Genomic DNA, 27,340 nt, shown 5'->3' with positions numbered 1-27,340 from the left:
TCGCATCTTTAAAATTCTGTGAGTCTTGACAGAGGAACTCCAACATTGCAGTCCAGAGAAGTGTCAGGGATCTGGGAAGAAGTGACCAGGAACGTGGAGGGCGAGGGGCAGGGGCTTCTGAGGGACACATTTTGAGATTGCACCCAGCTGAGGATGGCTGATACTACCTCTCAGCTAGAAGCTCCAGCACCTCAGGAAGTCAGTAGCGAGTTTAAGAAGCCTGTTTTGCCGGTGCCTCCCGCAGTGCGGAGTAAGGCTCCATCCTCCTGTCCTTCGGTTCCTGAGGATGTGAAGAAGGAAAGTCCCACGACACAGCTGGTCTCTGGATGTGGGGAGCCCGAGGTCCCGCCACCTCATTCGGACAGCGAGGAGACTGGAAGTCCACCGGTGGTGCAGCTCTGCTCCTCCCGGGTAGCTCCTGCTTCTGGCGGTCCGACCCGGGCTCCCCCATACCAAGAGCCATCGTGGGGCAGCCCAGCCACGGCCCCCTACAGTCTCGAAACCCTGAAGGGTGGCACTATCCTTGGCACCCGCACCTTGAAAGGCACGAGCTGCTGCCTTTTCGGGAGACTTGCTAGCTGTGACATATGCCTGGAGCATCCTTCCGTGTCTCGGTACCATGCTGTACTACAGCACCGGGGGTCAGATCCCAGCGGAGACTCTGATGGTCATGGGCAGGGCTTTTATCTCTACGATCTGGGAAGTACCCATGGTACTTTCCTCAACAAAGCTCGCATCCCACCTCGCACTTACTGTAGAGTTCATGTCGGGCACGTCATTCGCTTTGGAGGCAGCACTCGGCTCTTTATCCTTCAGGTAGGTAGAAAAAAATCTAAAAAATCTGGGAACTTTACTGTGCTGAGTTTCTTTAAGGTTTAGTTGAGAAAAGGGATTCTTCTAGTAACCAATGACAGTCTGGATCCACAGGTCTGTGTACATTGCTGTATCTCGCAAAGTAATTTCTCCACTTCTGAACCCATGTATGTATATATTTTTTCCTTGATTCATTAGGGACCAGACGAAGACCGAGAGGCAGAATCTGAATTAACAGTAACACAGTTGAAGGAACTGCGAAAACAGCAGCAGATGTTATTGGAGAAGAAGATGTTAGGTGAAGACTCAGATGAAGACGACGAAGCAGATACCACTGCAGGGAAGAGAAATACAAGTGGTCAAGATGATGAGATGGGTTGCACGTGGGGAATGGGTAAGAAATTGGTGCTGAAAGTTCTGAGCTCATTCCTGGTGGCACCCTCAAATGCTTTTGATTATACAGCTCAAAAAACCAAACCAAGAACAAAATCAAACAAACAACAAAAACCCTACAGCTGAAGTAGGGTAAACATAGCTCACAAGCCCAGAGTCATTAACTTTAAAGATATAAAATTTTGGAATTATGGACATCATACATGCATTCTCACCGTGTAATTTGCTTATTGCTTTCATGACTTAAACACACACATACACACACACATGAATTTTGAGTGCTAATTATCATCTGGAGGGCATGGAAAAATTTACTTAATTCCTTTGGCTGAGAACTCAATATTTGACATTTTACCTCTCAGGCTATTTTCACAAAGTACAAAAAATTTAAGAGGTTATTGCATAACCCCATATTTTGGATGATAGATATTTAGGTCTATAAGAAGATAGTTGGGGGAGGGGGCTGGAGAGATGTCTCAGTAGTTAAAGAGCACTGACTGCTCTTCCAGAGGACCTGAGTTCAGTCCTCTGCAACCACATGGTGGCTCATAACCATCTATAATATGATCTGATGCCCTCTTCTGGCATGTAGGTGTACATACAGATAGAGTACTCATACATAAAATGTAACTTTAAAAGGAAAAGGTAGTTGGGGCTAATGAAGCATCATGATGCAGCACTTGGGAGGCTGAGGCAGGTGGATCTCTGTTAGATCAGGCCAGCTTGATCTACATATTGAATTTTAGCCCAATTAGAGCTATATTATAGAGAGACCCTGACTCAAAAAGCAAATGAGAGGATGAGTGAAAGAAAGAAGTGGTGGTCTGATGAGATGGCTCAGCAAGTAAAGGTGCTGCCGATTGTGGTGACCTGAGTTTGATCCCTGGGAAACACATGGTGGAAGAAGAGAATAGATTCTCACAGGCTATCCTTTGACCTCCATGTGCACTGTGTCACTTGTATGTGAGGCCTGTAGATGTCAAGGCAGAACAAATGCAAAAATACTTCTGCTAAGTGTCAAGAATAAGCCAGAAATTATTATCACGTGAGAGCTAGTGTCAGAAAAGGAGTCAGTCACTGGAAACTTAGTTAGACCTACGTTGTTCAATATGGTAGCTGTTATCTGCATGTCTAGTGTGGCTCATCCAAAGTCATGTCTTTTTAGTGAAAACTACACATAGGATTTTAAAGACAATAAAAAATATTATCATATTCTTGTAATGATTATTATGGTAAGATGACCTTTTTAAAATAGCTAATAGAAAACTCAGAATTATACTCAGAACACTTATATTTCTTTTGGACAGTACTAATTTAGATCTCTTGGAAACTACAAATTAATTTATTTAATTTTTGTGTTTGTGTTAGAGAGCATGGCATGTAGGTGGAGGTCAGAGGACAACTTGCAGGAGTCATTTCTCTCTTTTACTTTGTGGGTCCCAGAGGCCAAAAGCAGGCTCTCAAGATTGGCAGTAGAAACTGTTATCTGCTGCCCCACTTTTTATGTTTTTAGATAAGAGTTTCAAGCTGAATCTAGGGTGGTGGTAGTGGTGCACAATTTTAGTCACAGTACTGGAGACACAGAAGCAGGCAGATCTCTGTGAGTTCAAGGCCAGCCTGGTCTACAGAGCAAGTTCTAGGACAGCCAAAGCTACAGAGAAACCCTTAGAAGGGAGAGGCAAAGAGTGTCAAACTAGAACTTGAAGGAAAGGAAAAGCAGTCTTGATAAATCTGCACACTGGCATTGGTATTTAGGGCAGAGACTGTTGGTTTTAAGGGAGCATTGTGTTGTCCAGTCTATTTGGCAGCCTGGGGAATTACTAATAATCAGTATTGGAATCAATAAAACCTGAGTAGGAGAGAAAGAAACTAGGCTAGAGAGCTCAGTGGTTTTTCAGAGTGTGGTGGGTAAATGTCTCTCAAGTGATGAAAAGAAGAAAAAAGCCATGGAAACAAGTCTTGTTTGTTATACAGCTTAAAAAACAGAGATATTCATAATGGTGTCTTTGATTGTTCCATCCCATGCCCTCAAATATCTTTCTTTTAAGCACTTTCAAATGTGGATAAGTAAGTGTGTGTTGTTTTCTAAAACATTGTCTCTATGTAGTCAGGCAATTCTCCTGCCTCAACCTCCTGAGTACTGATTCCAGGTGTGTCACTGTGCCAGCTCATCTAACTATATTCTTATTTGGCCCAGAAGTCTATGAATGTCATTCACAGACCCTCGTCTTATATTTGCTTCCTTGTGTCTCCTTGTGTCCTGCAGGAGAAGATGCTGTAGAGGACGAGGCTGAAGAGAACCCCATTGCCTTGGAGTTTGAGCAGGACCGGGAGGCGTTTTATATAAAGGATCCAAAGAAGGCTCTTCAAGGCTTCTTTGACCGAGAAGGTGTGTGAGTAGCTGGTTTTGGGTGAGAGTGAAATGAGCTCACAGCAGTGCTGCTTCCTAAAGCTTTGCATGTTGCCTGACACTTGTAAGTAACATACTTTGTCTGTTGTCTTCCTCATTCAGGTCTTTCCCTGTGAGCAGTTTCAATCACTTTCTCTGGCTCTGTTTTTATTTTTTGTGGGTTGTTGAGGCTCAGACCCTGGGTGTGTGCTTAGAAAGTGCTTTCTCTATCACTGAGAGAGGGAGAGAGAGAGATCTCTATCACCAGTCCCAGGTTTATGTTGAAAATAATAACATTCTTGTTTGTCTTTCTTTCCATCTCAAATACTTTTCTCTTGACTTAACACATTCTTTTCAAAGGAGCTTGGATTTAGTGATAAGGAAATGAAACAAAGCCTTAGAATTTATTATTCCTAGTTCACATGGTCTCTCATAATCAGTACTTTTTAATGTATGTGCTATAGAAAACCTTAGGTGTAATTCTTAGGATCCTTTCTTTGAGACAGGATCTCTCATCATCCTGGAGCTCACTAATTGCACTAGACTGACTGGCCACTGCACCCCAGGGATCTTCTTGTCTCTTCCTCCCAGGGCCAGGATTGCACCATGTGCCACCATGCCCAGCTTTTTACATGGTTTCTAGGACATTGAACTTGGATGCTTATGCTCTCTAGGCAAGGGCTTCTCCTACTGAGTTATCCCTACAGCCCCAGGTCTTTTACAATTCTTAGTTCAGATTTTGCCTTCATATGATAAGAATTGTTCTCAGGGAGAATTGTTTCAGTAGATATACTTTGAGAGAACATTGATACATATTTATGGATTCATTTTATGTATACATTTACACATACATAGTTATCCACAGGGCTTTTGGGAGGTTAAGTTCCAAGATGCTTTACTGTAGATACCGAGATCTGAGGATGCTTAAGTTTCTATATCAAGTAGCATTATATTTTTATATAAACTACATATAGCCTCTCATATGCTTTAAATATACTCTAGATTATTTACAATACCTAACATAGTGTAAATCTATGCACCTGGTCATTATACTGTCTGGAAAAAAGTATACATGTTTAAAGCAGACAGTTTTCTTTATTTTTTTTCTGTAATTGATTGAATACCAACAGGGAGGAAAAACCAGTCTGTCTGTCTGTCTCTCTCTTACATATGTATACTACATAACTACAAGTGTATATGAACTAAATGCTTTCAACACATAATATTTATGATTCTGGTCAGTCATGGTAGCTGGTACCTGCTGTTCCAGCAGCAAGTAGAAGCAAGAAGGAGTTTAAAGTCATGCTTTGCTTGTCTCCATAACATGTTCAAGGCCAGCCTGGATGACATGAAGTCTTGTCTCCAGCAGCAACAACAAAATGAGTATTTATGCTTCCAGAACCTAACTGTACTTATGGAAGTATGAGCGCGGAGGCTAGTCAGTAAGGAAAATGAGTATTTATACTTCCAAAACCTAACTGTACCTATGGAAGTATGAACGCGGAGGCTAGTCAGTAAGGAAAATGAGTATTTACACTTCCAAAACCTAACTGTACCTATGGTAGTATGAACGCGGAGGCTAGTCAGTAAGGAAAATGAGTATTTACACTTCTAAAACCTAACTGTACCTATGGAAGTATGAACGCGGAGGTTAGTCAGTAAGGAAAATGAGTATTTACACTTCCAAAACCTAACTGTACCTATGGAAGTATGAACGCGGAGGTTAGTCAGTAAGGAAAATGAGTATTTACACTTCCAAAACCTAACTGTACCTATGGTAGTATGAACGCGGAGGCTAGTCAGTAAGGGGCCTGCTGTACAAGCAGGAGATGGGAGTTTGGATCTCTAGAGCCTGTGTGAGAAGCTGGATATGGTAGCATGTGCCTGTAACCCAGTGCTTGAGAGACAGACAGACAAGGACTCTTGGAGCTTATTGGTCAGCCAGCCTAGCTGAATTGATGGGCTCTTGGTTCAATGAGCAATTCTAAGGTGGAGAACAACTGAGGAAGATACCCAGTCTTACACACACACACACACACACACACACACACACACACACACACAATTGCATAAGTGAAAGTATGTGTGGAGAAATGACTGATTCTGATTGTGCTGGGATCAAATCCAGGACTTTGCTAGGACTACCCTAGCATTCCATCACTGAGCAACAACCTGTGACCCCCCATCCCTTGAAGACCTGGTGGGCCTTGTAGGTATGATCTTCTTGCCTCAGTTTCTGAATGCTAGTATTATAAGCTGTGTATATAGGTATACACAGCCAAATTGTATTTTGTGGACTGGGGTTGAACATAGGACTTGTATGTATTTCAAACAAGCACTCTGCCACTAATGTGTATCCTAGCTCTAATTAGCACTCTGTCTGTCTGTCTCTCTCTTAAGTGATTGGGTCTCAAACATTCAAAGTAATGCAGGCTGGCCTTGAACTTGCATCTTTCTCCTCCTGCATGTTGGGATTATAAGTATGAGCTACTACACCAATTCTAAATTCTAGCCCTCTTTTTTTTTTTTTTTAAGTTGGGGGTTATATTAGTCAGGGTTCTCCAGCATCACAGAACTTATGGATAGTCTCTATATATTAAGGGAATTTGTTGTTATGCCTTAACAGTCAGCAGTTCAACTAACCCAACAATGGGCAGCTGTGGCTGGGAAGTCCAAGAATCTAGTAGTTGCTCAGTCCTACGGGGCGAGTTGTTTCAGATGGTCTTCTGTATGAGCAGGAATGCTGAAGAAGTATGTGCAAGCAGGTGAAAGAAGTGGCTACAGACTGTAAGCCACTGCAGACTGCTGTAGTGGGTATAGATTCTTGTTTTTCAGACAGGGTTCATTAAGTTGGCTAGGCTGGCATTACCTGTATTCATCATGTAGCTCAGCAGGCCTTGAACTTGAGATCTTTCTGTCACACCTTCTGAGTAACTGGGATTAAGTCTGTGATATCAGGCTCTGCTAAATTGATTGTTTAGACTTGAAATTATTTTCTTGTATGCCACATTCATCATAGTCATATTTCCAGATAATTATCATAGCACTCACTGTGACATTAAAGCTTGATTTCTTTGACTTGATACATTCCTCCTTACTGTATCAACTAGTAATCTTTAGGTCTGACTAAAATTGTTCTTTTTCCTACAGGAGAAGAGTTAGAATATGAATTCGATGAGCAGGGACATAGCACTTGGCTCTGCAGGGTGAGGTAAGTTCTTTTTGTTTGTTTTTTAGCTGTTTTTCAAGACGGATCTTGTTTTATGGTAATCTTCCCCCTTTTACCTACTAAGTACTGAATTCATGTGCTTTTCCCTTGCTACTGTCTATGTCTGAAGACACTGTAGCTGGTTCAAGTTAACATATGGTAGTAGAGAATAGCCCAGGAGTGACTGTACTCTGCACTTTAGGCTGTTTCAAGTTTGGGCCTTGATAGCTCAATAGCACTGGGAGCTGGGGCAAAATGAATAAAAGTGGAAGGGGCTGCTTGAAGGCCATCCGAGGCAAGACAGAACAAAGCACAAAATGCTGTCATCAGGCTCACTCTTGATAGCTGTTTCCATGAGAGTCAGAACTTACTGCTGAGCTCCAGCCCCTGTGAACCAATGCAGGTTACCGGTAGATGATTCAACTGGGAAACAGCTGGTGGCTGAGGCCATTCACTCAGGAAAGAAGAAAGAAGCAATGATGCAGTGCTCCCTGGAAGCTTGTCGGATCCTTGATACATTGGGCTTGCTACGGCAGGAAGCAGGTCAGTATGCAAAAACCTTTTTTCTGTTAAAAAACACAGAAGGAACATGTAAGCAAAAGATACATAATCTGTCTATATGGATAATGTGTAAATTGTACAGAACTTTCTGAAGCAGAAAGAAACATTCTTTCTTAACATCCTAAAACAGTTGTTTGTATTGTCTTAGACATTTTCTGTACATAGGTAAGTGTACATTTAAAACTGGATGTGGGGACACACCTTTAATCCCAGCACTCAGGAGGCAGAGGCAGGCAGACCTCTGAGTTTGAGGCTAGCCTGTTCTACAGAGCAAGTTCTAGGACAGCCCAGGGCTACACAAAGAGAAACCCTGTCTCAAAAACAGAAACAAAAAACCAAAAGCCCTGGCTCCTGAGCCAGACATAGCAGTACATGTCTGTAATTGGCAAAGCAGACACAGGAGGGTGATTCAAAGTCATCCTGGTCCATGTATCCAGGTTTATATTTCTTGGTTTATTTCTGTGTTTAGTGTTCTTTTTTCTTATTATCATCTTATCATTTTATTGATTGATTTCTTTTTGTTTGTGGGTTTTTTTTTTTTTTTTTTTTTTTTTCTTTTTGAGACAGGGTTTCTCTGTGTAGCCCTGGCTGTCCTGGAACTCACTCTGTAGACCAGACTGGCTTTTGCCTATGGAGTGCAAACCAACATGTCCAGTTTTATTTTTACTGTTTATTGTTGTAAAATATATGTAACATAAAACACGCTTAATTTACTAATGTTAGGTATATTTATGTAATCATCACTGCCCAGCTCAGAACTTTCTGTTACCCCTGGTGTAGTTATAGCCTGTGAACATGAATTCCCTCCTTCCTGCTGACTGTGTGTCTGCATTCTGTCTTTGTGTCGAATTTCATTTCTTTCTAATGCATGTGGAGGTCAGAAGCTGGTGTTGGGTATCTTCTTCAGTCACTCCTGACCATTTATTTTGAGGGAGGATCTCTAACTGAGCCCTGAGCCTAGGTTTGTTTAGCTGACCAGCTTGCTCTGGGGTCAGTGTTTCTGTTTTCTGTGTCAGAGGATTACAGATGAGCTTCCTGCCCAGCATTTGCATTGGGTACTGAGGATTTGAACCAGGTCCTTACATTTGTGAGACGGGTATTTTATGTACTAAGCCGTCTCTCAGCACAGAATTTGACTACGTTAGGTTCCTCGTATAAGCAGCATGATGACTGCCCTTTTACATATGACTTATTTCCCCTCTTCTCTCCTTTTCTTCTTCCTTCTCCTCCTCCTCCTTCTTATTTTTTTCTTTTATTGAGACAAGGTCTTGTATGTCCCAGGCTGGTCTCAGTCTTGTTGTAAAGACAAGAATAGCTCTGAACTTCCAGTTCTCCTACCTTTACCTCCCAGTGCTGGGTTATAGATTTGTTCCCTTGCACCTAGTTAGGTGCTGCTGAGGATGGCAGCATGCTACAGTGGCCTTGTGCACACTACATCCAGACTGTCAACTAAGCTCCGTACCCAGCCTCCCTATTTCCCTCCCTTTCTTTTTTTCAATCCCTAAAACAAACAAACAAACAAAATGTTTGTTATGAATTGTTTGATATTTAGTATCTCGGAAAAGGAAAGCAAAGAACTGGGAAGATGAGGATTTTTACGATAGTGACGATGATACATTTCTGGATCGGACTGGCCTGGTAGAGAAGAAGCGCTTGAACCGGATGAAGAAGGCTGGCAAGATTGATGAGAAACCAGAGACTTTTGAATCACTGGCAAGTTGTTCACAGAAGTAGCTACTTTTATGTCATTATAACTTTTAAAAACAACAGCATAGAAATCTAATATTGAGTTACAATTTTTGTGGTCTAAATTTAATGGTAAGAAAGTAACTAGTTTTATTCAAGTTTCCTCCAGGTTTGTATTGATCTATTAATGAACATTCTTTGGATATGGCATTACTCCCCATGTCCCCAAAAAGAAAAGAAAAATTCTAAGTTTGAGTGTTAGGTTGCGACATTTAAGAGAAGTCAGAAGAATGGTGTAGCCAGTCAGGAGTTACCGTAAGGTGATGTGCATGTAACACTAGATTTAGCAATATTCCTAGCTGAAAACATTTAACATCTACCAGTAACAATTCAGTCAGTCATTCTGTTTGAGCTTTTTAATTCTAAAATTAGTTCCTCCAGAATAGAATAAACAAATGAAATAATCAACTCTTCTGAATTAGTCATCTTAAAACCTATAATAGTATTGGCAACAGAAAGGTGATAGGAAGGAAAACACTTGCTGACCATGTCGATTTGGGAATTGCAGGTTGCAAAGTTAAATGATGCCGAAAGGGAACTCTCCGAAATTTCTGAAAGGCTCAAGGCTTCAAGCAAAGGTGAGACTGTCAGCCAATGGTTATCGAGAACCTGTCATGAAAGTATGCACTGCATTGTGTTAGGCACTGGGAAAATGCAGGCTTTGGAGGTACTTTTAAGGAGCAATATAGCTTTTTATTTTATGCGTGTTTTTGAGTGTTTTGCCTGCATACATGTCTGTGTACCAATGCATGTGTGGTACTTGTGGAGGCCAGAAGAGGACACTGGATTCCCTGAAACTGTAGTTACGAACAGTCGTGAGCTGCCATATGGATGCTGGAAACTGAACCCAGATCCTCTGCAAGAGCAGCAAGTTCTTGAGCCATTTCTTCTCCCACAAAGTAACATTGTAACGCTAGAAAAAAATTTTTTTAATGTTTGGCTTAATTTTTTTTTATTTGATAGTTGACAGGAATGAAGCTTAGATTATCTTCCAGGTCTCCAGTATCCATGGTGACGGTTGTTCAGCTTTACATATGTTAGACTGTTGTGAACAGTTGGGCTGAATTTAAAAGTATTCAGGCCGTCTTTCTAAACTTGTTTTATTCCTTTTGGACAGTTCTGTCAGAATCATCATCTCAGGATTCTTTAGATGCATTCATGTCAGAAATGAAATCAGGGAGCACGTTAGATGGGGTGTCCCGGAAGAAACTTCACCTGAGGACTTTTGAACTAAGAAAAGAACAACAGAGACTTAAAGGGTTAATAAAACTTGTAAAGCCAGCAGAGATCCCAGAACTAAAAAAGTAAGTATCAGTATCTAGCTGGAAAAGAGTTAGACAGTATCTTGTGTAGCCCAGCCTGGCCTTGACCCGGCTGCTGTCGCCCTGGATTGCACATGTTGAGGTCAGAGGTCAGCTTGTGGTTGTTGGTTTTCTCTTTCTATCATCTGGGTTCTGAGATTGGACTCAGACTTGGGGTTGGTGACAAGCATCTTTACCCAGTGAACCATCTCTCCAACCTAATGTTGAACTTTGAAAGAAAATTTTAGTACAATTTTTATTCTTTGAGAATTTCATATAATGTTTGATCATATTCAACCCTTCTCCTCCTCTCAACTAAATGATTGCCCAGAGGGCTGTGTGTATAATTAAAAAGCAATTATATCATATTTCTACTTCTCGAATATGGATGTGCCACCACATCCCGTCTTCTTTTTCTTTATATTTAATGATTACGAATTATTTTTTGTGTGTTTTCTTTTCTTTCTTTCTTTTTTTCTTAGTGCTAAGGGTCAACCACAATCTTCACACATAATAAGTACATGCTGTACCTCTTAGCCATGCTCTTGGTGCAGACAGCTTTTAAGAACAAAAGGACGGGGCTGGAGAGATGGCTCAGTGGTTAGGAGCACTGACTACTCTTCCAGAGGTTCTGAGTTCAATTCCCAGCAACCTCATGGTGGCTCACAACCATCTGTAATGAGATCTGATGCCCTCTTCTGGTGTGTCTGAAGACAGTGACAGTGTACCCATACATTAAAAAAAGGATAAAAGGACTATTTGTGAACTATAGATTGCTAGAGGATTTTCCATGGATATATGGATTCTGGGTTAATTGGAATGCTATGAAGTTATTTTTTAAGCATTTAAAAATAATTTTTATGTTTTGACAGTTTCATAAACATATCTATTTGTAATGTATTATTATTATTTTTTTAATCTTTAATCTTTTTTTTACAGTCCAGTTACTATTCCCCTCCAGGTCTGCCCTCCGACAGTTCATCCCGTTCTTCCTCTTCCTTCTCCAAGAGGATGTCCCACACCCCACTCACCCCCACACTCTGCCAGACCTCCCCATTCCTGGGGGCCTCAAGTTTCTCAAGGGCTAGGTGCATCTTCCATCATTTTCTCACTGAGGCCAGACCAGGTAGTCCTCTGCTGTATATCTTTCTGCAGAGCAAACTTCTTTCAAAAGCAATATGTACAAAAGAATCATACCTCCAATATATAAAAACTTATGCAAGGTAATAGATAATCAACCACAAGAAAAAAAAAAAAAAGAAAAAGAAAAAAGAAATATGCACACAAAGACCTGGGCATGGTAGTGCATGCCTGTAATCCCAGCATTGGAGAGGTAGTTCATAGCTATCTTCTGCTATGTAGCAAGTTGAAAACAAGTTTGTGCTACACTTGGCAATGTTCTTAGCCAGAAATAGGTGGATGTCTCTGAGTTTCAGGCTAGCCAAGGTTACATAGTAATACCCTGTCTCAAAACCAAAAAAACAAACCAAAAACACCAACCCCCCACACAACCAAAACAAAAATGAAAAGGAAAAGATCAACCTTTAGGGCTATGGATCTATATAGTTCAGTGGTAGAGTACTTGCCTAGCATGTATGCTCTGTGCTTATTTCCCAATACTGCAACAAAAAAAAAAAAAAAAAAAAAAAAAAAAAGGAAAAGACATGTAATTTTTTTTTTTTTTTTTTAATTTAAGTTTTGCTTTGTTTTTGAAAGAAGGTGTCATCACTAAGTATGGACTGGAACTCACTATGTAGACCAGGCTAGCTTCAGACTCATAGAGGTCTGTCTGCTTCTGTGGCCTGAGAGCTGGGAATGAGGTATGTGCAGCCACACCTGGCCCATTTCTAGACTCTTTTCTTTTACATACTTAGAAAATGATTAATCTGTAATATTGTTTATAATAACAAGACATGATCAATCACATAAATGTGTATCAAGAACAAAATTAAATATAGGTTATAAAATAGAATACCTTGTAGCTATTAAGATAAGGAAGCAATTATTTTTGCAAATTGTGAGATCATTATCAAAATATTGTAAGTAGCAAAAGCTATTTTAACTATAGAACAGTATAATACATATGTAGAGGAAGAATGTGTAGGTAAGGAGGTCATAGCTTATATATGTATATACATGTATATATGTATATATCTGTTTAGTCAAGTTCCTTACAAATACACTTGGAGGTGGGGATTTGTTTACAAGTGATTTACTCAAAGATTACTCTCAGCTACTCAAGAGAAATCTGTATTGAAGTAGAGGGAGGAACAGGGAATAAACTGGGCAAAGATGTGCTTTTAAGAGTTATAGTGGCACCACAGATGTCCTGGAGGCCAGGGGCTTAGACTTTACCCTCCCGCACAGCAACACTGACCCCAGGCTTTGGGAACACAGGCAGTTCTGAGAAGGTGCAGACGTGGACCTTGGCTGGTCATTCTGTTAAAGGGAGTGAGCGAGGGCTCACGTGACTTCTGCTGATTGACTTATCTCTGGGGAAAGGAGCTGGGTGAGAAAGACTTGACAGTATATAAATTCTTTGTTCTTCCTACGGCAGGTGTCATTGGGCTTGCACCAAATTGCCATAGTGTTTAGGTCTAAAATTATGGTTATGTGATGACAGTTTTAGCTTTGACAGTTTCAGTTTTTTAATAAGCAACTAGAAAACTTCATGAACAGTTGTATTGCAGTCTGGACATGGTGCACACCTGTAATCTTCGCATGAGGGAAACTGACCAGGAGTGACCAAGTTTGAGGCCACTTGCACCAGAATAGTAAGCTTCAAGCTAGCCTGGGCTACAGAGTGAGACAGTGTCTTATGACCTGACAGAGCAGCACTGGGCAGTTGAGAAGCTATACGATGCAGTATAATACCCTAGAATATTACACAGGATACATTTTCTTTACATAAAGTTTTAGAAATTCAGTTCTTCAACATCATAGCCACATTTCAAGTGCTCAGTGCCCAAGTGTGGCTGATATTGAATCAAATGGGTAATTCAATATAAACATTCAATCGCACAGAACTGCTTTAGGTTGTCAGTGAGCGTGTGGTAAACCCCTCATCTCTTTATGAAACCTCTAACTCTAATGTAAGAGCATCAAGCTGTTAAGATGGGTTATGTGCTGGTGGTAGTGGCTTCCACTTTTAATTCCAGCACTGGCAAGGCAGAAGCAGTTGGGTCTTGAGTTTGAGGCCAGGCTGGTCTACAGTGTAAGTTCCAGGACAGCCAAGGCTACACAGAGAAACTGTCTCACAAACCAGACAAACACAAAGATGGACTATACTTTTATTTTCCTTCTCCTGTGACTGTTGTCACTGTAGTCACCATCTGATAGAAGCAAAGTCCTGTGCCATGTTGGGAATTGCAGGCTGAGGGAGCTGTGTCACTGTCCTCAGCAGGCTCTGCTGCCCTCTTTCTTGTTTATGTCTGGATACTCACCTTGTGGTCATGTCAGTGTCCTTAGAAGTGTCCTTATCAGTTTCTTGGTATTTTTAAAATTGTGTTTTGTATTATTGTGGGTTGCAGATTGAGGTGTAGTACAATGTGTGGGGGGTCAGAGGTCAACTTTGGAGTCACTTCTCTTTTTCCACCTTTCTGTAGGCTCAGAGGGTTGAACACATTCTCAAACCTAACTGCCAAGTGCTTTTACCTCATGAACTATCTTGCCAGCCCAGTTTCATGGCATGTAAGGTAAAACCTTGAACTTAATTAGAATAGGTTTTTCTGATTGTTCTTCCTAGGACTGAACTTCAGACGACAAATGCAGAAAACAAAACTAAGAAACTTGCATTGCCTCTCTTTGGTGCCATGAAAGGAGGAAGCAAATTCAAATTAAAAACGGGAACAGTTGGGGTAAGTTGTGAGTGTGTTGAACTCTTAGTCCTCGAGCTGTCCCTGGACTAGATTTTCTCTTATTCCCTCCCTGGTCATGTGGGAAAGGGCTGTTGGATCAGCATGAGCATCTCTCGCTGAGAATCAGTGAGCTGACTGCAGAGATGGTTCAGGGTTAGCTCCCAAGTATGAGGACCAGAGTTGAGGTCCTAGTGCCCCATGTAAAGTGAAGCATGGCCCTGTGCAGACTGACCCCAGTACTGAGGGTGGATGCTAAGGCAGGGTTGCTGGGGCTTGCTGACTGACAGCCTAGCTGGGATGCAGGGTCAGAAAAGATGCTGCCTTAAAGGAGTGAGTGAGTTGGAGAGAGATGGAGGACAGCTGATGCCCTCCTGGCTCCGTGTGCCCACAGACACCCATGTGCATGGACACAAACAAGTTGGATAATTGATTTATGCCAGTCAGCTTGAAAACTTGTGTAACTTTTTCTAGTTTATTTAGTTTCTTTTTTCTCTTTCTTTCATTCCTTCCTTTCTTTTTTATACAGTCTCACTATGTAGTTCTGGCAATCTTGGAGCCAGTTTAATGTTTCTAATGCACGTTATATTTAGGAATGAAGTGCCTATGTTGATAATTTCCCCATAATTGTTTTGCTTACTGCTGGAATGTTGATTTTCCTCCTTACTTAAGAATAGTAGTTCCCTGAGAATTTTGTACATTGTGCTTTGATGATATTCATTCTTCTCTCCAACTTCTCCTAGGTCTGTGCCCCTGTGCTACCTACCCAACTCTGTGGCCTTGCTTTTCTCCTTTCGTCTTCTCCTCTTTCTCTTCTTCCTCCTCCTCTTCCCCATCCTCTTCCTTCTTTTCTTCTTCCTTGTTTTTGTTTTGTTGATTGTTTGTTTGTTTTGTTTTGTTTTAAGATAGGTTTTTTCGTGTGTGTGTGTGTGTGTGTGTGTGTGTGTGTGTGTGTGTGTGTGTGTGTGTAGCCTTGTCTGTTGACCAGGCTGGCCTCAAACTCATAGAGATCTGTCTGCCTCTGCTTCCCAGTACTGGGATTAAAGGTGTGTGCCATCACCACCCAGTACATCTTTCTTTTTTTTAATCCATTGAAATTAATTCATGCTATCCATATATTCTTGGATATACTGGAGCATAGTTGGTTGACTAGAGGGTATACTCTTGGAGAAAACCGACTCTCCCACTCTGAGTGTCCACCATTTGCCAATAGCTCCTCCGCTAGGGATAGAACTTTGTACCTTCCTTCTTTTTCCCTGACTGAGACTGTAGCCCTGTCTTATTGACATGTTTTCTCACTTGAGACTTCCTCCTCTCCAGTGACTCTAGCTTATGTCAAGTTGACTAAAACTAGCAGCATAATGACATATTCTAAACAATTCAGCTTACAATACCTTGCAGGCTTTATTAGATATTAGAGGTTCAAGATCAAGATGCTGGCATAGTTGGTATCTTGTGCCTTACAGGGCTGCCTTTTCATACAGTTGCCTTTCCCTTTAATATTGTCAGGCAAACCAGCTTAGGACCCATTGCTTCTCAGCCATTTGACTAAGTACGGCTCATTGTAACTTAATCACTCAAAGGACCTTATCTCAAATGAGATGACATTCTGCAAGATCCTAGGAGTTGGGACCTCACACATGGATTTATAGGGGTGTATATAAATCAATAAACAATGCAAATATATTGTTGCGTATCTGTTGTCAACATACTGGGGAGGCTGAGACAGGGACTCAAGTTCTGGGCCAGCCAGAGCTAAAGAGCCAAACTGTCTGAAAGCAAACAACAAAACAACTAAATGGAAAGACCTTGAATTGTGATGGACTGTCATCTGATGCCAAAGGCTAGAAGTCCCAGTCACACATGTGAGAGGAAAGTATCTAGGTTTAAATGGAAGAAAATGGTTTTTTAAAAGGCTTTTTAATGCTGGACAGTGGTGGTAGATGCCCTTAATTCTAGCTCTCTGGAGGCAGAAGCAGGTAGATTTCTATGAGTTTGAGGTCAGCCTGGTCTACATAGGGAGTTCCAGGGTAGCAAGGGCTGCCTGTCTTCTGGCCTGCAAGCATACATGTAGGCAGAATACTGTATATATAATAAATGATAAATAAATAAATAAGTCTTTAAAAAGATTACTTAACTTAATTTTATATTTAAGAAATATTAAGGGACTAGCTAGTGGCCCAGAGCTATAATCTCCACTTGGGAGACAGAGGCAGGAGGACCACTCCAAACTTGAAGTCAAGGTGGTCTACATAGTGAGTTTCACAGCCCCCACTATATAGTAAGGTCTTGTCTCAGAATATCTAGAGGGTCAGGGGAGGGCAGTAAAAATGATTTCTTTCTTAGAAACATATTTGATTGACTTCCCTGAAGAGTTTGTAATACACCCAAGTCCTTGGATGTCAACGTTATGACAGGTTAGATCCTGCTGCTGTGACTTACCTGCAGTCCTGTTTCACTGAAAGGAGTTCAAGTGTTTTACAGTTAATAACCCTGGATCCCTGTGTGTAGCACTGAAGATGGGCATGACCTTGCATCTGCAAGGCAAGCACACCACCACTGATCTGTGTGCCATGCTGTGTTAATGATGGTGTTGCAGATCCAGTTAGGTTCTTATATATGTTCCCTAGTTATCTGTGGGCCTAGAGATTGCTGAAAACACTTGCTAAGATTTACTAAGATTCACACTTCTAGCAGACTTCTGTGGGGCTTATTAACCTGGAGAGGCTGCACTGTATACATTTAGCCTAACTCCCAGAGGAGACTGTCCCTTCTTACCATCATGCACAACTTCCTGTTTGTGCTTTTATTTCCCTTGTAGAAGTTGCCACCCAAGCGTCCGGAACTCCCTCCAGCTTTGATGCAAATGAAGGATGAACCTGAAGTAGAGGAGGAGGAGGAGGAGGAAGAGGAGGAGGAGAAAGCAAAGGAGAAGCATGAAGAAAGAGTGGAAGATGGAGGTGTCAGACTGTCTCAGGAGCCAGAGCCAGAAGCAGCAGTGGAGCACCCGAGTGCTCCCACAGAGCCCTCGTGCTCTAAGGAGACAAAGAGCCATGGTAGGGTCCATTTCCCGTGCTGGCTAGTCTCGCAGTTGTATTCATTGGGGTAGAATTAAAAAAACTCAAAACCAGTCGTTTGTTGTTACAGAAGGTCAGAGTGTATGTGCGTGTGAAAACAGCAGGGTTTTCTCTTTCTAGCCTTAAAAGTCCAACTAGGCAGCTGTTGGTGATTGCCAACACAGAAGCTGCTATACCTTTAGGGGTATCTTGGCATGATGGTCTGCGTTTTGGTTCATACTTGTTGCGGCTGAATAGGACTGTGAATTGCTTCTCTCCCTGTCAGTCTGCATAGTGCTCTCTGGTGCTGTGGAAGCTGGACTACAGGAACAAGGCTTCCAGGTAGATCTAGCTCCAGCCGCCCAGTCTCGTGTCCTAAGTATGCAGTGTCTTTAGCAATGGGGACTTATCTTCAGCCTCTGGGAGTCAGTGAAGGGCAGTGGCAATAGCTTATATTGTTTGTGGAGTCACTTGGACTACCCTGACCATCCACTTGGATAAGAGTTTCTAGTGCCTCAGGTTGGCTGGGATTTTTGTTAGGTAGTGTATAGTCTTCTGAGAATTGTGGTCAGCACATATGAAATACCTTTATTTAAAATCAGGTTTAGAACTTAGTGATGGCTTAGGGATCAAGAGCACTGACTGCTCTTCCAGATGTCTTGAATTCAATTCTCAGCACCCACATGGTGGCTCACAGCCATCTGTAACTCCAGTTCCATGGGATCTGACACCCTCACACAGGAATATTCAGTTAAAACATTAATGCACATAAAATTAAAACAAAAACTAAATAACCATACAAACAAAAAAACCTAAAACAAAACAAAAAACTCTTAAAGCTTAAGTAATTAGTAAATTGATAGTTGACGAAGGATTAGTCTAGACTTTTGGCCCTCTGTCTTCTTACTTTTTGTAAACATAGAATCATATTCTATGTAAATGAATTCTGAATCATTCAGAACCTATAGCCTGTTTTTCTCATGCCCTAAAAATATTACTTTTTAATTTTTAAGATTACATGTATTATCTGTATTTATGATATGTGACTACTGTGGCACACATGTGGGGGTCAGAGGACCAAGGGAATTGTATCTCTGCGTCCACCATCCTAGGTTGTGAGGATTCAGACTTAGGTCATCAGACTTGGCAGCAGGTACCTTTACCTGCTGAACCTTCTTGATGGCTTTGTAAATCAGATAAGGAATAATAAAAATATTTTTTTATAATGCAGTGTTCTTTTACTAAGGGTCATAGTGGTCCAGTATATGTGTATGTCATGATTTAATTACTTTTTATATTTTAAACATGTAAAGTATTTAGTTTTTAAATTTAATTGAAAATGTTAAATTACATTTATTGCATATAGTGGTGGGGTGGTGCGTCCACGTGCACCTGTGGAGATGAAGGGATGACTTTCAGGAGCCATGGCTCCTGCCATGTAGGTTCTGCAGATGGAGCTCAGGTCATCTGTCAGGTTTGGCAGCAAGTGTCTTTACACATATTGGCCCTATTAATTTTTGCTATTTTGTAAAAATGTAAATAATAAATCTTGATATTTAATTCTGGTATCTTTTAAAATATATATTCCTTGAAGTTCAATTTGTAAGTTGGGAGATGCATACATACATTTTTAAGACTTTGTTGTAAGAGTCACCATTAAATTTTACTTAAAAGTTTTTTAAAGTGGAACTTCAGTGGTTCTGCTAGACTTCCAGAGGCTCCTTTACTGAAGATTTGAAGGAGCATTGAATCTGCTGGAGTCTAACTGGATGGCATAGAAGTGTTTAGCTGCTCTTGTCTTTGCTCTTCTGACTCTACTGTGAATGAAATAACAACAGTGTGTCCTGGTGTGTCCTGGCACTGCTTTTTACAGAAAGTGTATCTCAACTCAGCCATGTGGAGCAGAGTAAGGATTATCAAGAGATGGGCAGAATAAAGTCATCGTGTGAGGACCCTTCAGGTAAGTAAGCAGGATAGCCGATTCTAGCCTCTTCACATGCAGGCACTGCCTGGTTTGTAAGGAGGGGGAGGTGGCAGCAGCTGCTGTGGGAGGCAGAACAGAAAATGGTGTACACATGCTAGGGATGCACAGAGGTTTGTGCTTGGTACCATTTTACATGCCTATTGTACATCTAGCCTATTTCCTGGGGCTCCCGTCTGTTCCACAAAGCATTCAGTGCTTCCTGTCTCTCCAGTGTTACATCTCTCAGTCTGTTGTGTCCTACCGTGGACATTATCGCTTGATAGGTTGGTTTGTACTTAGAAAGGCTGCTTTTCTCTGGCTTTGCCTGTTACAGTTAAACTGTGGAACAGTAAAGACAACTTCATATTTTAACTTATAGCCTAGCTTTGGTATTTAAAAACTGAAAGATATCAGTAAAAGGAAATTTCTCTTGAGTATGTGTGTGAATGAAATAGACTTGTTTTCTTCTTAAAATTGTGTGTGTGTGTGTGTGTGTGTGTGTGTGTGTGTGTTGGAGGGGAGGTATATGTATGTGCATGCTGTTGTTCTCACAGGCCAGAGGTGCCACATCCTTTGGAGCTACAGTTACAGATGGTTGTGAGCCATTTGGTGTAGGTACTGAGAACTAAACTCAAGCCCATGTAAGATTAATATGTGCTTTTTACTGCTGAGACATCTCTCCAGTCCTATTTCTTGTTAATTTACACGTTTTCAAAACTTTAGTTTATTTTTGGTTAATGTGCATATGTGGGTGTGTGTGTTTGTGTGTGTGCACATGAGTACCAGTGCCTGTGGAATCTAGAGCTGTTGGATCCTCTGGAGCTGGAGTTTCAGGGAGTTGGGAGCTCCGTCTTGTAGGTTGGCTGCTAATGTGCTTAACCACTGAGCCAGCTCTCCAAACCTTCGTGTATGTCTTATAGCTGCAGACAAGTCGGTTACTGAGGTATCTGTGACTTCAATTACAGCACCTTCTGGGACAGGGGTGGGCTTCATTCTATAATATGTTTACTTCTGATAACAGCTGTATCTACCCCCACTTCTTAAAACAGCACCAGAGAATGAATATAAAAAAGACAGGGATGAGTTGAAGAAAAAGAAGTCTCCTGGGTCAGGCAAAGTAAGTATTTCACTTTTCTAAAAAGAAATATACTGTGGTGGGTCTTTGACTCTTCAGACTGCTTTAGAATTTCCAGCAGCATTAGCTCCTTGCAGAAATCTGGACTCCTTCATTTTCAGTTTTTAATTTTCATCTACCCTACAGTCTACCTCTTTTTATTAATTGTTTTTTCATATCTTGTGGGCAGTGCAAAGAAATTTGAGTAACATTTTTTTCTTAAGATTTATTTTATGTATATGATTACACTGTCACTGTCTTCAGACACACCAGAAGAGGGCATTGGATCCCATTACAGATGGTTGTGAGCCACCATGTGGTTGCTGGGAATTGAACTCAGGACCTCTGGAAGAAGTGCTCCTAACCACTGAGCCATCTCTCCAGCCCTCGTAACATGTTCTTTTCTTCCTTCTTTTGTGACACAAAAGTAATTGATGTTTTCCATTGTAATTTTAATATTTTTTGGAGTAACTATAAAGAAACCAGACTTTATTCTCCTGTTAACACTAAGCCATATATTCACAAAGTGTTCCAATTGCTCAGTCAGATCTACAACCCAACCATGCCTTAACTGTTCACTGAGAAATAGTCAAATGACAGAAATCCATCGTGAGACTCCCACGAGAGAACAGCAACATTGCTAGGCTATGTATAGTTTATGAGCTTAGTATACGTTAGTCTCTCAGATATTTACCAAGTTTATTTAAAAATTACTAACCCCAATGATTTATGGTGACAGTAACTTCAGTCAATGTTCTATTCACTGCGAACGTGAATGTCTTAGATATTGTGGGCTCAGGTACAGTGATGGCTATAAGCACTGGCTCAGCACAGGCTTGGACAGTCATCAGCTACACACACTCTCAGCATGCTGTCATTTCCCAATTCTTCTGTGTGAACTTGTCTTATGATACAATAATTATAAAGTAATTATAAAAACAAACAAGATGAATGCATTTTTCATTTTCATTTGCAAATAGCTTTTAAATAAAAAGAAGTTTCTTGTGTTTGTTAAATTGGTGAAGATGGCTTCAACTGTCCTAAGTGCACAGGTCTCCGTTTCATCTTAGTGCCTTGTTACACTGTGGCATAGAGACCTCAGCGTTTAATGAGAAGCTCCACCAATCCTGTTATATAAATCTGCACTTAAATTCTTAAGACACTGAAATAAGAAATCAAAGTATGACCACTTATCAATACCACTTAACCTGTGAATTATTGTAAATAGTCTTACATGTGCATATAATTCAAACAATAAACTTTTAAGGAGGGAGAAAAAAATTAATTTACTATCTTTTTTCTTATCTATTTAATGTTACCTAGGGTTAAGTGAAAAGATTAATATTACAGGAAAAGTCCAACTATATTAAGGATTATTTTCTAAGTAGTTACAACAATTTTAAAAAACAAAGGTAGGCAGCACAGTTTTCCTGTAGTGTAATGTCACGGCTAGTATGAGGTATGCTCTGTAAGCCATTAATGCAAATATAAAAAGGGAAAAGCCAGCACTACCCATAGCTTGGTAAATACATTTCATGACTAGTGTACTTCCCAGAGGACTAAGGGGAACAAGAAGGGGCGGGTGTCCATGGGAACATCATGTATGTGCCTGATCATCACCATGTATTTAATAATCCACTGTCACAAAGAACGTAACGTTTCCAAGTACACTGACCTAGAGGATACTTTATAAAGAGAGATTATTTATGTATTACTAACACTTCCTTATATTTCTCTCAACATATACATTATCAGTTATGAATATCAAAAGCTATAAACAGAACTCTTAAAACACTTTTATGTCATTTTGGAAAAGTTAACAGTACAGATGGAATTTTCTAAAGTATTAAAGCTCAGGGATGAAAACAAAAGAAAACATTATCTCTTTAGTAATTGTAAATACTTGTGTGAAATACAAGCTCACTCTTTTATAGATTTGAAAGGATTGTGATCCAATGATTGTTTAGCAGCAATTTTACCAAACTGTAAATTCTTTTATTAATAGGCATTATAAACAGATAATACTAAACTTACTAAAAACCATGAGTGCCAACCGGTGAATACACAGCTCATGAATAACTTAGAATGTATTTCCATTTAAAAAGGCAACACATAGCATACAAAACCGATACTAAACATGTGAGCTATAATATGAGTACATGATTGACGTGTCTAAAATGATATATATACAGTATATAATTAATTGTTAATTAGGTGATCAGTACATTGTTCTACATGATTCCTTCATGCTTTACTTTCCCCAGAAACTGAATTCTGAACTTCCTCTTCTAAAATTGGTACAATCAGGTTATCCTTCGACATCAAATTATATTTCATCACAAATTTGGTAAACTGATGACATAAAAATGTTTTGTTTTCATATTCATCAAATATCTGCCAGTGATAAAAATAGGCACGTGAAAATATTCTATAAATCCTACGGCACACTGATCCTGGTTTTGCTACAGATGATTCTTTTATGCCAACCCTTCTGGGAAAATGTCTATTGCTATTAAGAAGACATGCGGCACCATCCAGTGTGTGTCTGGTATAATCTATGGCAGGACACTCTTTGTGAGTTTTATGAGCTGCACAAAGGAAAATCCCTTGTTCAGTTGCTGTCATCTGAGTGCAGGCATCCGGATGGCACTCACTCTGAAGTTTGATGGCAAGTCCATAGCTCAAGGCAGAACTGCCTTAAATGTTTGTACTTCCACACACCTTCATCTTGGCCTTCAGGTGGTTCAATTTTGTCAGTATTGGAACAATCTGCCCTTATGTTCTGTTGAATATACTGCTGAGCAGCAAGTGTACTGTCCATTTCATCAAATGATTGATTCATCAGGTCAGTTATAGAAATCCTGCGCCTTGGTGCCTGGCCTGTTCTGCCTCAGCATTCGTCCCCTCCGCCATGACCATAGTGCCAGAGTCTCATAATTTTAATTTTTAAACCTATTGTGGAAATGATATTATTATATCAAGAGTTTGCTACTTCACTAGCTCCTTAGGATGTCCTGTCCTGGGATCATCCTGGGTGACTAACTCACAAGAGGACTTGCCACTCGCAGTGTGCAGTGGTGCTGGCAGCTGTGATTCCTTACAGCAAAAGGATAGCGGGCACAGTCAGCAGGAAAAAGCACCCGGGGAAAAATGTATGCAACCATATGCAAGGCTCAGGAGAACAGGGTGCGCTTAATTTCCCTAGCAGCTAGCTGTGGCAAGTGTTGCTAAATGGAGAAGCTCATTCACAGACTGAGAACCAAGAGTTTAATGAGGGTGAATCATGTAAGGCATTCCCTGCCCAACATGTATCCACGTAGTGCACTGGCAAGAGGAAAATGAGCACATTGAGGATACGGTGGAGACATAGTGAGCCACCCATATCTGTCAGGACCCAAGTCACCCTCCAAACCCCAGCCTTACAAAGGATAGCAACAGGCTTGCCCTGCCAGCTTTCTGCTGCACCAGGTCAAAGACAAACGCCAGCTTTCTCTTACCATTCCTCTTATTTCTCTTTTCCAGGTGTGTGTGTGTGTGTGTGTGTGTGTGTGTGTGTGTGTGTGTGTGTTTGTGTCTGTGTGTGTAGGGACTTTGGTTGTAGTGCAGGAGTGCCTCATACCCTTTGTGCCTCAGCTGGCCAGATGTTAACACCACTTTAAAGGGTCTTATGCTGGCTTAGTTGGTGAGGTGCTTGTGGGGCAAGCGTGAGGACCCTTGTTTGGATTCTCAGCACATGTCTTTAGTCCAGTACTGAGGAGGCAGACTAGGGAAATCAGTGAACTCCAGGTTCAGGGCAGAATCACTTGTCAAAAAAGGATGGTACGTAGCTTAGTATAGACACTTACTTGTTGTCAAGACTCACACTTGAGTTTGATCCAGGACTCATTGTAAAAGGAACTGACTCTGGCTAGAGTATCTCTGACCTTCACATATGCCCCAGGGCATACACACTCAAAAGCACAAATTGATATAATTGTAAAAGTTAAACAAAAAAATTCTGTCTGGAAAAAAAAAAAGCAAAAATAAGTAAGTAAAATACGTAACTAGTGGGACGTGTTGCACATGCCTCTAATTCTAGACTCTGGGAGGCGGAGGCAAGTGAATCTGTGATTTTGAAGCCAGCCTGGTGTATGTAATGTGTTCCCAGCCAACTGGGATTTCATAGACTTTGTCTCAAAATAAAACACGGAGAGCAATTGAGGAAGACACTCACCTCTGGCTTTATAGGAATCAGAGTCATTCATAGAAACTGTTCTCTCTTAGTTTTGTTTACTGACAGGTATAAAGGCAATAATTGTTACAGCTGAAAGTCTTTAGAGTCAAACATGATGGGACAAACTTGTAATCTTACTGCAATCACAATTCCAGGATATTCTGAGCTACTTAGTGACACTGACTCAACAATCTACCTTGGGAGTAAAGCAGTGTATTTCTTCTTTGCAGGTTCCACCCATACTTTCTTCCAAATATCCTGAGGATGACCCAGACTACTGTGTATGGGTCCCGCCTGAAGGTACAGTGTTTATGTTTTCTTCCTTTAAGATGCATGTACATGTGTATATGAATGCCTACATGTTTGGTTTATACAACATATATGCCTATTGCCCATGGAAGACAGAAGAGGGTATTAGATTTTCTGGAACTGGACTAATGGGTGGTTGTGAGCTACTATGTAGGTGCTGGAGACTGAACTCAAGTCCTTTGCAAAAGCAGCAAGTGCTCTTAACCTCCGAGCCATCTCTGGCTCCTGTTGATAATCAGTAAACTATATATTTGAGAAAGTTAAAAGTGTATAGTAAGTCTCCCTTTTAGGGGATTAAAGGATGTAAAGAGACACATCAAGTGAGTAGAGTTCATCTTGTATAGATCCTCACTTAAACAACTTTTACAAAATTCTAATGACCTAGCATTCCCAGAGCCCTGGGTTGTTCCTAGCCCTGCATAAGCCAGGTGTGGTGGCATAGGCCTGGGATCCCAGCATTCAGGAGCCGAAGTATTGTTGACTCTTTAAAGGTCTGAATGATGTTGAATGACGGCTTTTGGAAAATGCCCTTATATTCTGGACATGTTCACAGATGTAAAGACATCTGATATTTACTGATAAATGCTCTGGTGGTAGAGAATAAGAGAACTCGGATGTGGATGGTAGATGGAAGACAGGTTTATTAACTACTAAACTGGTGAGGGATGTACGGGCTCTTTATATTTTTCTGCTTATTTTTGCAAGAATTTTATATTTTATTAGCTAAAAGAAAAAAATTTACATTCTCACTCATCTAATCATTTTTTTCATCTAAATATAATGAAATATTACCAGTGTATTATTAGCTCTTAATGCATTATATAAAATGCCTGTACAAAAGATATTTTAGTACCTTTTCTACACAAATGGAGGGTTCTTCTACTCATTGTTCTTATAGCAATTATTTCTTTTTTATCATTGATATCATAGTTCTTTTTTGTGTGTGTGTGTGTGTGTGTGTGTGTGTGTGTGTGTGTACTCGCACACATGTCATGACATGCATTTGGAACTCAGAGGGCAGTGTGCAGCAGTCAATACTGTTTTTTCACTGTGTAGATTCTGAGACTTGTTGGGCATGGCAGCAAGTAACTTTACCTACTAAGCCTTTATCTCACTTGTTCCTCATTTTGATTCTTTTGGTTGTTTTTTACTTTTATTAATCATCGTTGTGTGTATGTGATGCACAAGTATGATAGAGATGGGGACTGTGTGTTCTGCAGTTAACATTTGGAGTTTGAGGCAGGAGGCTATGAATTCAAAGCCTGGTCAGACAGGTATATGGCATTGTGTCTGACTAAACGACACTATAGATCTTTTTTATAGCAGACTTTGATATTTAAATCGTTGCCTCACTGGATATTTACTGTGTTTCTAGTCTTTTGTTGCTCATTACAAGCAACTCTGTAATAAATAATCTTACTATAAAATCATGTGTATATATGATATGAGGCTGTCCAGAGGAACAAAGGGACTAATGGGCAGGGGAGAGAGGAAGGGTAGCAGCGGGGGATAGAGGGTATGTTCAAAGCACACTATATATTCCCCTGAAAAGTCCCTTTAATCAATAAAGTAATAAATGCTGAAATTGAAAAGGATAAAGATTACTGGACAAACAAGTAAACAGAATACACCAGGTATAGAGAAACATCTGTGGGAGCGTGGTGACGTTAACACTGGTCTAAAGCTGCCCAGAATTGCACTCAGGATCCCGTGCCAGTTCTGCTAGTGCACACACATGTAAGAGATGGTTGCCTCCCCACAGGCTGATCACACATTGCTTTTCTTGGTGGATGGTGTTTCTGAGATACTACTTTAGGTCCTAGAAATACTTGCTTTTTTCTACTAATAAATGTTGATTAAAAAGAAACTATATTGTGAGATTATGCCCAACATGTAAATTTTCAGAGCAAAGTGTTGTGGCACATGCCCTTAATCCCAGCCTATGGGAAGCAGAGGCAGGAAGGGCTACACAGGGAAATCCTGCCTTGAAAATTCAAAATTTTCTTTTAAAAATATTTATTTTCTTTCTAGGTAAATGTTCCATTTTAAAAGAAACTGCCTTATTTGTTTTGCTCTTGACCTACTGATATCTGAATATTTTTTTCTTCTTGACTTTGTAAAAATAAATACTTTTTTTTCTTTTGATGTAGGTCAGAGTGGAGATGGCAGGACCCATCTTAATGACAAGTACGGCTATTGATTGGTTCCAAGTCCCAAAGGAAGACCTTGTAGGCTACAGGATGTTTGGGAAGAGACATCAAGTCACAGCCCGGGAAGTTCAGATGACCATTTGTAAGATCTGGTGACTGGCTTTTTCTTCTGTATCCCTGGCTTCCTAAAATTACCCACCCATTGGATTCTCCTGCATTTCAATGTTTATATTTAAGTGTTTGTGTATGTATGTAAAAAAGAACCATGTA

General features: G+C 40.6%; 1 protein-coding gene and 1 pseudogene across 2 annotated transcripts; one reads left to right on the top strand and one right to left on the bottom strand.

Moving 5' to 3' along the window:
• Positions 1-153: 153 nt before the first annotated feature.
• SLC4A1AP (solute carrier family 4 member 1 adaptor protein) lies at positions 154-27,340 on the top strand (the record flags this gene model as incomplete). Its single annotated transcript, XM_080911557.1, has 14 exons — positions 154-816; positions 1,012-1,207; positions 3,473-3,595; positions 6,746-6,806; positions 7,207-7,346; positions 8,917-9,077; positions 9,619-9,688; positions 10,228-10,414; positions 14,157-14,268; positions 17,087-17,321; positions 19,195-19,281; positions 20,334-20,401; positions 24,842-24,911; positions 27,071-27,340. The coding sequence occupies 14 exons, from the start codon at positions 154-156 to the stop codon at positions 27,118-27,120; spliced, it is 2,223 nt and encodes a 740-aa protein (XP_080767683.1). The 3' UTR covers positions 27,121-27,340.
• On the bottom strand, positions 22,643-23,317 carry LOC308416622 (MOB-like protein phocein; annotated as a pseudogene). Its single transcript has one exon. The product of its transcript is annotated as an MOB-like protein phocein (transcript).

This window comes from Micromys minutus (genome assembly GCF_963924665.1).
Source record: "Micromys minutus genome assembly, chromosome: 1".
In the NCBI taxonomy this organism is placed as follows: Eukaryota; Metazoa; Chordata; class Mammalia; order Rodentia; family Muridae; genus Micromys; species Micromys minutus.
The sequence above is the reverse complement of the archived record's forward strand: the minus strand, read 5'-3'. Positions and strand labels throughout refer to the sequence as shown.